This window comes from Oenanthe melanoleuca, chromosome 1 (genome assembly GCF_029582105.1).
Source record: "Oenanthe melanoleuca isolate GR-GAL-2019-014 chromosome 1, OMel1.0, whole genome shotgun sequence".
Classification (NCBI taxonomy): Eukaryota; Metazoa; Chordata; class Aves; order Passeriformes; family Muscicapidae; genus Oenanthe; species Oenanthe melanoleuca.
In genome coordinates this window covers 45,891,869-45,905,851 of record NC_079333.1, presented here as the reverse complement: position 1 = coordinate 45,905,851, position 13,983 = coordinate 45,891,869, and the positions used below count along the sequence as shown (strand labels likewise).

General features: G+C 35.1%; 1 protein-coding gene across 4 annotated transcripts in view; it reads right to left on the bottom strand.

Moving 5' to 3' along the window:
- Window positions 1–13,983, bottom strand: part of PAN3 (poly(A) specific ribonuclease subunit PAN3) — a 96,289-nt gene that overhangs the window by 49,879 nt on the left and 32,427 nt on the right. For 3 of the 4 annotated variants that reach the window (XM_056488126.1, XM_056488209.1, XM_056488046.1), the window contains exons 6-7: window positions 11,645–11,806; window positions 3,558–3,708 (exon numbers count right to left, since the gene is read on the bottom strand). In XM_056488126.1, the coding sequence (XP_056344101.1) occupies window positions 3,558–3,708; window positions 11,645–11,806 (313 nt within the window). The remainder of the gene's footprint in view (window positions 1–3,557; window positions 3,709–11,644; window positions 11,807–13,983) is intronic. The other variant, XM_056488291.1, reaches the window with a different exon arrangement.

Sequence of the window (13,983 nt, the reverse complement as noted above, 5' to 3'; positions counted from 1 at the left end):
TGCAAATTAGCTGGCCTGCATCAAAGGTTTTAAAAAAACCTTTAAGTTTTGCCTACAAATTTACTAATTTACAGCCATATCCCTATGCCTCTAACTTGTGTAACACGTTCAGAGGTCAAAAATTAAACACTTAACATTCCACCACTTTAGTGTTCTGTACTTTCGAGATACCCCAGACTACTGCATAAATGTCAAAGAATGACATAGTAAAGTAAATTATAATATCAGATTATTTCAAGAACTGAAAGTAGCATCCTTAAATTCATTAACCATTTCTTTCTATTGTAAGCTGTTAGGTCATTAACATTGTAGTTGTGTATTTTCAAGTCAATTAAATCTGCTTCATTCCCTAAACCATCTGAATCATCAATTCTTCCTCTTCAGTTTTAATTGGGAAAAAAGAATTTTAGAATCTCTGTCTTCTTCCATTCTCACCATTATTCTGGAATGGCTACAGAACTTCCTCTGCACCATACTTGATCCAGGAGGCTAGAACAAGCTCTTGTAGCCTTCAGCCACACAAACCACCTCAGCTAGAAAGTGCTCCATCTTCAGCTGGGGCTGTGGTCTCTGAGAGCTACACTCCTGCAGCTCATCACAAATGGAGATGTGTCAGCTGGACACAAGGACAACACCTTGGCACTCCCGGCTCCTAAGCCTGCAGGTTCAGACTGGCAGCAGAAATGGCACCTCCGACATCCTGCATAAGCTCAGAACCTGACTTGGACTAAATGTAGAAGCAACAGCAATTTTCTGTCACTTCCATCAGTGTCAAAGGCATCAATCTTTAGGTATAACCTAGGTATTTTTCACTACTGAGGGCTATACATCTGTTCTCTCTCAAGCTCAACACAGCAAAGATGTCTTATCACTTAGATGACATTTGTGAATTTCCTTCATACACTGTGTTGCATATTTTAATGACAATACTCTAATGCAGCTACACAGGACTGGGTAAGATAATCTTGTTAGCAAAAGTGCTATTTGAAGACTGTCAACTTACTAAATTTCCCACACAAAGGACAAACGGTGTGTTTGCTAGCAAAGAAAGGGAGGAGCAATAATGTAGTATTCAGGTGAGTTTATGGAAAAAGACTTTAGAAATGGTAAATGAGATCTGTTTACAACTCTTCAGTGAAACAATTTTCTCCCACCACTTGTGTAAATTGCATTTTATATCACTCTATTTCCATATTCAATTAAAGGCCACCAGGATGAACATGATTCTCTGTTGAGATCACCCTAGAAAGCACTTACTTAAGTAAACATGTGAATGTAGGAGTACCCTTCTTCCATGCTACATCCTAATTGATATGTCAGGCATGAATCCAACAAGTTACCCACTAAAGTATTTTACATTTCCTCTGTCATGTTTTTCAGTATTTCTGTAGTACTGTTGACAAGACAGGCAGAAAAAATATTTTCCAAGGACAAGAAATACTAAATGTCAAAAGTAGTTTTTGATTCACACTACCTTTAGGGAAATCTCAGAAATTGGATACATGAAAGAACTTACAATTTTCCATCATCAAGAAGGAAATCAAAGGAGTGTTTTCATAATTTACGTACTTTGTTATGGGTGAATAAAACTATGGAAATATTAAATACTCCTACTACATTTCCTTATTTCTCATGCAATTTTGATTTCCTCCAGTACCCTGTAAATTACAATATGCAATCTTAATCTCACAAAAATACTTAAATCCGCAAAGTTATTGTACTGGAGAGTATAAATCCTTTAACTAGAAGGAGAACTATCTTTATTCAAAGGAAAATTCTTAGAAACTCTTTATATGGGTTTCATTTGAATTTGTTTTCACTTATTGAAAGCTAACAGATCTCAACCATTTTTTCATGACAACTTCAGAATGTATTTCAATAGTTTTTATTGTGTTATCCAGTATGATCTAAGTGGTGAAGTTTCCCCACACAAAGATAATGCTTTCTTATTTAAGAGCTAAATTTTTAGAAGGAGCACCTCCTAGCCTTGAGGTAACAGGAACTTCTGTGGATGGATCCTGTTGACAGCTTTAATGTTGACATTTAAATAAAAATAAAAATCTGTGAGCAGTGTTTACCTAGGACACTTAGGTTCAGAGAACTCTACACTAAGTGAGAGAAGAAAAGCTCCTAGAAAAATTGAGAGAATCCAGCCAAGATCCCTACTTTGAACTATATTTTCATTTTAGTTATACAAGAAGAGCAGGGAACCAAGCCAACCCTGCCTGAAGGTAGCACTAATGAATACTTCCCCATCCCTCTTGTCCATAAACAAACAATAGTATTTGAGGCTAGAAAGTTTGCAGCATTGGTATCTATATTTATTGCTAGGAGCAGAAATTGTTGTGCGAACTTCTTTCATCAGTTTTACTTATCCTTTCAAGTATTACTTACAGATAGTAAAGAAATTGGACTGTGAAGGATCCCTCTGAGACCCCACTGGATACTTTCCAAAAGTAGATCATTTTACTGTATTCTATTTAATCCTTTATACACTTTTCAATCCAGGTGACAAGGCTGAGAGGCATATAAACACAACAGTTTTCCAATAAGACCGTACAGCACAATATAGGATCAAGCAGACACAGTACCACAATATGTTCATTTGGTCAGCAGAAGTATCACTTTCCTAGCCTGCCCTGGTATGCTAAATGCTGGCACATTGACATTGGCACCAAAAAAGACTGAAGTTCATTTTAATACGTAGTAATTGCCAAGAGATGTTTTAAAAAAATCCTTTATAACATTTGTCCATCTGCCTTTTGGCAATTACCTAATGCTTCTTGATAGCCACTAGAGACTGCTCAAGGTTTAAGTAAATACAGAAACTCTTTAAAGAGCCTGCAGTGTGAATATCCAGATTTGCTGATGGCTATACATTAAAAATATTTTAATTTTATTTAAATGAATTATTAGAATTAAGTTAACATCTTAAGATCAGAAGACTAAAAGATGCATGAAGGGCTTGAACTTTTAAAATTTGCAAAAAATTCTGTCACTCAATTACATAACTACATGGACCACACTTCAGTAAGAGTTTTAAATCTGGGAAATAACTATAAATTGGTCTTAAAAGCGAAATTACACGTGACAGATACAATAAAAATTAACACTATTTTGCAAGGTACAGAGTTATGGAATCAGCTTGTCTTCTACTTTGTGTTTTATAAATAAAAAGAGCACATTGGTACGTAGTAAACCAAGATCATATGCATTGTAGACTACAATGTGCTTCTAGACTATGTGTAGTTTAAATCATCTTCAGGTACTGCTCTGGCAAGAACCACTTAGGACACAGTATAACTCAGTGATAACTCAGCAACCCTTTACACCAGAAAGAGTAAGTTTCTAATTTCAATGCTGCTGTGCCTGAGCAGATTTCACAGCCTGCAGTGTGATTTCCATACTACTGGAATATAAGTCCAAAGTTCCTCTGCTTTTTAATAATTGCCATAAAATTAAGAGCTAAAGTAGGAGGTAGCTACATTTATACCAAATAAATCTGATAACTACAGAGTTATGTTTGACAAACCACTGTACTAGAAATCTCAACTTACCTGGTGCTAACCCAGCAGTAGCAGGACTTCCCATGGAGGGGTGAGAGAACAAGGCTTGAGAGAAGGCAGACATACTTGACTGGGATACATTACTCAGCCTGGAGGTTGATCCTCCTTTAGGAATAAACTCACTTGCAGAAGGATTTGGTGTCTGTTTAAAAAAATAATAAATTAAATATTTACTTTAAATGACAAGCGATGGAGAGTGCCTATTTGGTAGGAAATACCTTCTAGAAAGGCCTACTAGTACTGGGGGCATTTTAAGGTACCTACAACTTGCTGATGAGAACAAAGAATACTCGAAGTTGGTTTGCATGAACAAATTTAGACATGTTTTTAGCTTATGTCTGAAGTGGTATAAGCAAACTTTCCATATGAGCAGCTGGTCTACAAATTCATACAAATTTTGCAAAAGGCTTTCCATAAACATTATGGTTGAGAACAGACTTGACACTGAGAAAGCTTTGCAACAGCTGCACAGACTGCTCCCCCATGACTTCAGCAATTTAATCTCTAACTAGCAATTCTAAATTAAAGGAGTAAAAATGATTCCTACAAGAAAAGTCATCCCTGCCTCTATTTCAAACAGATCTGTATGTTCACTTTCTTTGTGAAGTTAACTTCTGCTTTAATTAACTGTAGCACCCTTAATAATAAAGTCTAATTTGGTGCCACGGAAAAAAATAGAAGCAGAATGATGGTCAAACATCCAGTATTAGTTAGAACATAAAAAACACACAAGCGATTTTTAATTTCTATTAAAATCAGTGCAGACAGTTTCATAGTTTGGGATTGTGGTGTTTGTTTTGAGGTGAGGTTTTTCTTTGATTTGGGGTAGGGTTAGAAAAAGAAAATCTCAGAGCTCAAAAGGCAAAAAGCTTATCATTGGACAGCCAATTACAAATGACAGGAGTGGAACAAAAACTACATTAAGCCAAGAAATAAAATCAATTATTACATGAACACTCTGAAAAGCTTGAAGATTATTAAATTACAGGATTTAGTTCATTAAGTAATCTGCAGAGTACCCCTCCAAATCGTATAAACAAGTTAGGCAAAATAAGAAGACAGCAACAGCTCCCAATAGACAAGGGAGACTGTTACAATAATCCATAATGGTTTTTTACAAAAAATTATATTGTACTGCTTTGGTTTCAGGCAGTTTTAAAATAACCAAATATATCAACTGTTAGTTAAATTACCAATATTGATTTTACCAACATAAAGTGGCATCAGAGAAAGTTAGTGTCAAATTAGAAGCAAAGTGCAAACAAATTTAGACAATGAATGAAGTACTTGAGAAGAGTTTATGTTAATTGGGTGTTAATACCTTTATTTGAATATTTCTGCCAAATATCATAATATTAATGTATTTCAATGCACTGAAAAAGAAGATTCTCAAAGTTGTAAAATTAAAAGAAGATGCTTGGGTTTAAAAGCAAATAGCAAAATTTTCTACCTTTAAGCAGACAGTCAATTTTAACCACCATCCACTTGATATCAACTTTACCTTCTCATTTGCCACCTTACATGTGCATGTTTCTGAATATTCAAGGAACAGCTATAAGTAAATATGTAAATTGTGAAGTAAAACATATTTAAATAGGTAAAGAGTTCACATGAGTTTTAAAACTCTTTAATCAGTTAAAGAAAACATGTTAAGATATACACTAATATAGCAAAACAAATGATAAGTGGAATTATACAGACTGAAAACACATAACTGACATATTTATACTCAAAAGGTAATATTCTGGACTTATCTAAATTTAGGTACAGGAATAACTAAGAGAATGGTGTTCCTCTAGATAAAAACTGGCATGCAACCATTCAGTGAAATCTGCACTGAAACTGGAGACAATTACAGAGGTGGTAAAGCAGAACTTTTCCAAACAGTGATAGAGCAAAACAGTCACCAAACAAAACCACTGGGAGAGCAAGGGACAGAATTTGTAACATCTTGCTAAAAGAACATAATTCCAAAGAATTACAAGATCCACATCTCTCCACTGCTAAAGGCAGCAATGACACGTCCACAGCTCTATCACATCTAAATACTGTGTCAACCAGGCAACAAGGGCATGACATGGCATCAGGTTTGAAGCATGCAAGCAGAGAAAAAGACACCTTCTGGAAAGTAACTCAGACTCTCCTGGAGCAACTGAGAGAATTCCCAAAATCTCACCTATGGCATTCTGGCTAAACTCTTATTTTCACCAACTGATTCAAACAACTCCTACAGCACAGAGATGCTTCTTATTTCCAAATGCATTCTGCAAATTTTCACAGACCAGTTTTTATGCCTAAAAGTTACTTACTTACTAAAACGTTCCTTATTAAAAGTTACCTATAACCATCAAAAATTTTAAATGCAGCTTCACTTTAAGAAAGAGCTCCACTTTAACTGATAGTAGTTTTAATTTATCCAAGTGAAAGAGTCAAACCCAGGAATCCATCTGCTAGGACTGATCTGGTTTATGCTGGGGAGTTCCAAACAGCAATGGGTCAAGTCTGGAAATTCAGTTTCATTCCATTTTTTGATATCACAATACACAATGAGCATCAAAGCCTGGTAAGATTAAGTTATTTTTAACATAACTTTGATAAAATTGTTGCATATGAGTAAACGGCTTTGATTTATGAAGATAGACCCTATTCTATGAAAGCCTGTTTTACTTCTCTGTAATGCTACAAACATGAAGCTGCAATCCAAGTCTTTCCCCACTGGTAAAATTTTCAAGGACCCTTCTATTTTCAAATTGTTTTCTAAATACAGAAAAATACTCAAGTTCCACAGTCACTAGTCAGAATAAACAAACCAAAGTAATACCACAAATTCTAGTGATTTGTGGTCAAAACTAGCAAATACTGTCAGACAATTTGAAGCTTAAGCCCCAATCCACATTTAAATCCATTACATTTAGGTGAAGCTGCAGTTCTTAAAAACTTTTATTCTTTTGAAAACATTTTATCTGAAGCAAAATACTAATTTTTCTGAAAACAGTTTTCTTCTATGAAAAGAATTAAAATAATGAGGCCAGATTCAAGTGACTAAACTAAGTGACGGAATGTAATATTAGTATTAGCTCTTTAACATTTGGTATTTTAATTACTCCTGAATTTTGTAGATAACCATTTTGCAACAATGGCTATGCAAATATGCCAAAATTAGAAAGCCACATTCTTAATGGCCAATGATTCAAAATATTATATTATTGGCCTGAAAAAATATCCTACTTTCACTCTGTCAACTTACAATACAAACTATAAATTCCAGTTTTAGCTTTACATTTGGATCAATGGTAAGCTTGAAAATCCATTTAAATGGTAACCATGTTTTAGAACTCAGAGTATTCCTACAGTTTTTCCATTAGAGTGCTACCAGACTTCACAAGATGACAAAAAAAATTTTTATAAGAATGAAAAGAATCAAGATCTTCTCAGTGAAAACATTTCCTTCATTCTATATCATGTTTAAGTTTTGCACAAGTACAGCTTTTAAACAAATTTCACTTAGTTAGTAATTAATTATTCATCTCAGAATAAAGTAACTTACACTAGATGAAGCTTAAAATTTTAAGTCAGAATAAATCAGGATTGGTAAAATATGTAGAGAAAATGGGTATTGAAAACTGTTATTAATTTTTAAGAGTAACCAGAAGAATAGACATGCAAGAATCATGTAATGATTATACAATACTGTGATGTTAAGAAGCAGCAAATGTACTTCTAAGCTCAAAATAAATTTTAAAAGCCTACTAGCACTGTCTGCACTGTGTTAAATAAGTCTATTTTCAGTTTCAAATGCAAATGTCCCATAAAAAGGCACATACAAAATTTGAAAATGCTAATCAACATGTTTTCAACAAACAGCATTAAAGAGAAGGAAGTACAGCTGTCAGCTACATTACATATTTCTAGCAAACCACCTAAGGTGACTTCTCATTCCCTCTTCCTCTCAACCTTGCCAACTGAAATCTCATCCCCCTTCTTCCAATATATATTAATAAAGATGCTGTCAAACTAAAGCAGTGAAGCAATTTCCCTAATTGTTACACAAATACCTATATCATGTATTCTCACAATGATTCCATGAAGAAATTTCATGTAAATATCATTTTTAGATTGTCTCATTTCAATCAGCTTTGCAAAGAAATTCCCAAAGACAGACCATAAAACTGAGTCCATCCAGCTCCACTTAAAAAAAACCAATTCCTACACTTCTGTACATTAAAATGAAAAAAACTTTATAAAACATATATAAATAAGTCCAAATAAAGGCTGATTTTAGCCATGATACAATTACTAAGGATGGAACCAAAAAAGTACAAAAAGAGGCCAGGACTATTAAACAACTCGTGTCACCATTCAGCTCAGAATCTGTATGGCTTTTATGCTTTTAGAGGTATTAAAAGGAAATAAAATTAAAATATAGCAGGAGGGGAAGAAACAAAATATTCTGTGAGTATCACAAAAAATCAACCCAAAACAATTTAAGGCTCCTTAAAAGAAGGCATAGGTGAAACAAAGAGCAAGCCAAAGATCTAAGCTGAAGACCATCACTGGAAGAAACTACATGGCAGCATTGCATTTTAAGGAGTTGCACATCACAGACTTCTGTAATCTAGAAATAAAATCAAAACGCTTGTTTCATCAGCTACAAACTTTGAAACACATGATTTGTCTTTATGCTCCTCAGTGATAAACCTGTAAGGCCCCACTGCTGCACTAATTAAAAAATTAATCCTCCAAGTACCTTTAAGTAGAGAAGTGACCTGGAATATAGGGACATACAAAGCCTTTGGAAAGTCACACAGGGATTCCATAGGAATACTGGAAACCACCCTTTTCCCTCTCTCATTTCTCATTCATCATCTCTCAACACAGGTGTACAGCAGCAGCAGAGACACCACATCAACTTCAGAGGCTGTAATAGTACTTCATTAGCTCGGTTTTGGTTCCACATTCAACCAAAGCCAGCTAGCTAACTCAAAAAGTAGGCCAATCTCATTTGATTTCAGAAGGATGAGCTAATGCACTTACCATGCTAGAAACTGGATACAAGGCACTACAAGTTCTCTTTTTATGTTCTCCTTCACTTCCAAATTCACACTGATCTGTTCTGACATCCCAAATTACATAATCGTGTAATGGTTACAGAAAACCACCACTAACCCACATCCATGCTATTAAGAGCACTCCTTTACCAGTCTATTTTTGGTATAGTTTTTATAATGTCTCTTAGGAATACAGAAATATGCAGAAGTCTTTCTTGATCTTAACATGTTATTTTGTTGTTGTTGGGTTTTGGGGGTCTCTTTCTTGTTTCTTTAATGGGCAGAGGTTCTATATGAGATTCCCTTTACAGGACATTGTTGCAATTCCTCTAAGGACTCCTTCTGAGCCATGACAACAGGAAAGGATGCATTTTGTGATTTCAGAGCAACCCAGGAGACATGGGAGGTCACCAAGGACTTCAAAGCAAATCTTTCTACCCCACCACTGAATGTGTGTAACATGCTACTTACATTATTATAATTACTGTGATAAGTCATCACATCACTCCAACAATAGGCTCTAGTAAATTTAAATTTGCCAACATTATTAGTTATGTTACTCTACTGCCCTTGCAGAAGAATTGTGAGTCAATGTCATTAAACAGGGTAAAATTTGTTAGCTAAAGATTATAAACCAGAACATATAAACCAGAACAGAGGCTCAGACAAAACTATTAGCAAAATCTTATTACAACTGGCAAGTAGATCTCACTGAAAAGTAAACTTTAAAATTAGATTTGGAATAGTTTCACATTTCTTTAACAAAAATCCCTCAAAGTACTGTAAAAACGTCTAAAATTTTAGAGGTCTATGCTCTTAATGCAACATACCTGAAAAAATTCATTTCTATGATTATTTTTTGCTCAAAAAAAAAGAATCAGTTATTGATGGTGAATTAAAACTGATCTCTATAACTAAAATATATCTATTCCTTCTATTTCAAGGAGGATTACCATTTGCTATTATAATATATATCATGTGGAAGTATAGTAGCTCAGGACATTTCCTAATATAAGGTAGGATATACCTCTATAAAGCAAACTTTGATTTGAGTTTTTTTTTTTCTTTTTTAATGCACAACCCAGAGTACAATTCACTCTGCAGACTTCAGTTTCAATCATGTAAGTGTAGCACCATATTTAAACAAAATAGATCTGGATTATAAATTCATCACCATGCAGGAGTAGCAGTTAAATTATTTTACAATGGAAGTTTTAACATCTTTTCTTCTTCAGTCTTGTCAGACTCCACAGTTTCTCTTCAATCCCTCCTGTTTCTCCTCCAACTCTATTTATTATGGCTGGCACATCCTTCTGTTCATATTTCCACCACATGTGCATACACATGCTTTGTTAAAGCCCATATCTCCACGGGAAGCTTTGCAACTGTATCACGAAATAGAAAATTTTAAGCCACATATACTTTAAATCAATTATGTAGCCAGGATACTGGTGCAATAAAAGAGCCTGGGATTGCAACCTTCAAAAGCTACGTGCTCTGCAGTCAGTCACAAACACTGCCAACCTCAGAAAGCATGGAGACTTGAGCTTCCTTCCCTTTGCTACACTTTGAACACTACTTCAGAGTGCACAGGTACTGAGAAGACAACTGCTCCTGGTGAGAAGCTTCAAGTTTCAGGCTACTGCCTCTCTATCCTCCAAAAGCATGAAGTTCTTTTGCTTCTAACCAACATGGAGTAGATTAACAACAAAGCTTGTTGCATCACTGTACAGCAAGAGAAAACAGAGGACAGGAGTGCAAACAGGACTTTTTTAACCCTTTAATGCCCACCTGAAAACTAAAGACCAATTCTCTGATTCTCTCTTCCCAGAAGAACTGTCTTTAACTATGACTTACATTCCCTGTTAGACACAATAAATTCAGTTTGTCAGTCTTCTTTCACTTCAAAACAGCACTGCATCATAGGTTCTCACCACTGTCCTTCAAGCTAACCTGGTGCTCCTACCAATGTTTCCTTTAAGCTTCATCAGTGGCTATGCTGCTTCCCCAGCAGCAAAAGGGCCAAGACAGACTGAAGGTCCAAATGCCCCTAAACAACACATTCTCATGCTGCCTACATCATGATGCCCATGACTGTTTATTTCATTAATAGAGAAATATCCAAACATCAAATAATGCAAGACTAGTATCAGTGTGGAAAGAGGCCTGTATGAACATGTCGGCCCTTACATGGCAGAAATTCAGTGAACTGAAAGAAAATTCTGAAGTGCCACAAGTTCTAATTAGAAGTCTGTTACCAATTTATCCACTTCATTCACTTAGAAAACACCAAAAATAACATAACCCTCATAGGAAGACTGAAGTAACAATCTCCGAGGAATCAAAAGCACTACACAAGTGAAAACAGTATTAGCAGCAGTGGTGCAGTTCCCACCACTGTAATAATTTCCATCTAAACTCCACTTTAAGGGGCATGAAGCAGATTCATCCCAGGATAAAATTATTTTTCATCCCAAGGACTACCTGCTACTTTGGTAAAGAGATATCCGAATCCAGCTGCACCACCCCTCTTACAAAGCAGACGAAGATTCAGGAATAAAATAAAATGGTATGAATTGCATATGTTTCTCAAACAAGTTGAGAAACAAACTGTCCCAACAAAGAATTTCTACTTCCTGATCATGATGGCAATGTCTTCAAATTCTGTATTGAGGGCATCTATTTGCATTGTGTCAATCATTTTAACAACAATTGCTAATTTTACCAGTAGAAATCGTCCTCAGATGAAAACTAAAGGTTGTGGTTGTTTGCTTTTAGAATACATTAAATGATTACTTTTGCTCCTTCTCCTCAGATTATACCAAAATCAAGTAAAGTATATAGTTCAGCAACTGGTGAAGATAATGAAATATCTCCAAATCACTCTCTTAGAGGACCACTATGCCTATTATGTGAAACAAGTATTTGATTTGATCTTAATTCACACTTGGAGTAACTCTAACATTTTCCAGAATTGAAAATAAAACATCCAAAATACTGAAAAAAATTACTAGTAAAAAATAATTTTACCTGTAAATTGTTTTCTGTGACTCTGTTCCACCAAACCATATTGATGGGTACTCCTGTTTTACACCTGTCAGCCAGACAGCCGATAGGGTTCTTTGATTTTCTTGCTTTTGATCCCACCGGAACTATCCTCTCATCCAGCATCCCCAGTCGATACTTCCTGGGCTATGGAAAAGAAGGAGAGAAACCAGGCCACTCCTAACAACCCTCATCTAAAGCTACACTAAAATAGGTATTACACTGTGACATGATTCTGGATTGGTGGAATAGGAAACAATTTGCAAGTAAAATTTAACTGAGACTGTTTCCATTCAATCCTGACTATTTGGTTATAATAAACACTGCTTTAAAAATTTTTAAAAGAAAACAAACTTCAGGGACTACTAATTATTTGTAAGCAAAGCCATCTATCACAAGTCAGCCACTGAAATACGCACATAAATTTGGAAATTGTCCAAATGACAAATTGTTTTTTAAAAAAATCCATATTTTCCAAATAAATACCTTCAATCACATCATAATAATGAACACCTCCCTTGAAATCTCTACCAAACAAATTTTAAATTCAAATTTGCTATGACTCATCTCCTGAAAATTTGCTTTTAAAAATCAGATAGAACTGAGTAGCCAACTGCAGCACAACTCCAAGAAAAACATTTCTGCTCAGGTTAGTATTTAAAAAAATAACTTCAGCTACTGTCTTAAGTGAAAACATACAAGAATTACTATGACAAATGCATTGGGAACTGTCATAAAATTGAGACAATAGAACACATTATAGGAAGTTAACATGCAGGAATTACTTGCACCTCATTAACAGTAATATTTCCATTACATTGGCAATGATCTCTAAAAATGGAACCTTTTATAAAGAATTATATGAACATTAAATTCAAAAGGCACACTGTAAAAAAGAAAATCCATTAAATACTTTCAAACAGGTAAAGTACAGAAATTTTCCAGATTTCTGTGTTTTCAAACCTATGTGTATTTACCTATACAGTAAATATCATCAAAATAAATATTTTAGCATCTATGCATATTTAGACCAGGATCTTTTATGCCAATCATATCAACAATTGTTTCAAACTGCAGGGGTTGGCTGGTTTTCTTTTGCTCTGGGGTTTTTGTTCGGGCATTTTCATGTGACAGTGCAACTATCATCTGGATATCAATCACTCTAAGTAACCAAATCTTAACTTACCTTTATTCAGATATCTACTTCACCTAGCCCCTTAGAAATCTTAGCAACATGTACCTTCATACACACTTTAGAAATTATTCCTCAATAAATAAGGCAAGAATCTAACTGGAGAAGATGTCCCACTCACACAGAAACAATTTGTAAAACACAGGACAAAACTACCATAAAATGGCTGCAAAAACAAAACCTAAATAGATTCTCTCCTCTACTTCCCTGAAACCTTTTAGGCTGAAGGGTTTGGAAAGAATTAAAACTCAGTGGAGTCAACAGTACCTCATTTGCCCAAATAACCCAAACAAATCAACCCCTCCAAAAAACGCGCAAAACCCAGAAACCAAACAACAAAAAGCCTCCAAGGATACCAACATGGACTATGAACTACCAAAGGCAATAAATTCCATGGAGGAGTGAACCAATCTTAGAAACAATAAACAAGACTAATTTTAGCATACCAATTAGAAATATGTGATGGGTAGCACCTGATCATGGTAAATCTAAATATTCATGGTTTATTCAGAGAAAAACTCAACTATTGGGTAATTTAACTCAGTAAATCAGAAAGAGAGCTAAAATCCTAACCTGCAAAGCCATTAGAGCTGAGAAGCTGGACATTCAAGCAAGTCTGGACTTCTGGGCAGAGTTTGAATACAGAATGTATTTTTCTTAGGCTGACTATTGGAGATAACATAATGAAGAGTAACACCTTCCCTGGAAGCTTTCCCTCCCTCTCTCCACGTCCTACCAAGTGCAGGGGCACAGCCTGCCTCAGACTATTGGACTACAAGCTGGTGCCCAAACATACTTCTATTCACAAAGGGTTCTTCCAATCTTCCATAATAACTGGTTGCCTACAGGTATTTTAAAAAGGAGAACCAAAACAAAAGAGAAAATGAGCCAATCTGAAAGAAGGCTATTTTCGTGACAACAGGATTCAGATTCCAGACAACAGGATGAAACTGTATTGTAGGTATTCTGAGTTTTATGAAAGACCATACAGAGACAATATGAATTCATGTTCCAGTAGTTCTTTACTTACTTGAATTAAAAAATGAAATTAAGCACTGGATGAGTAAAAAAACCCAACATTTTCCCTTTCATTATTTTTTATCATAAAACATTAGGGGATTACTAGGTCAAA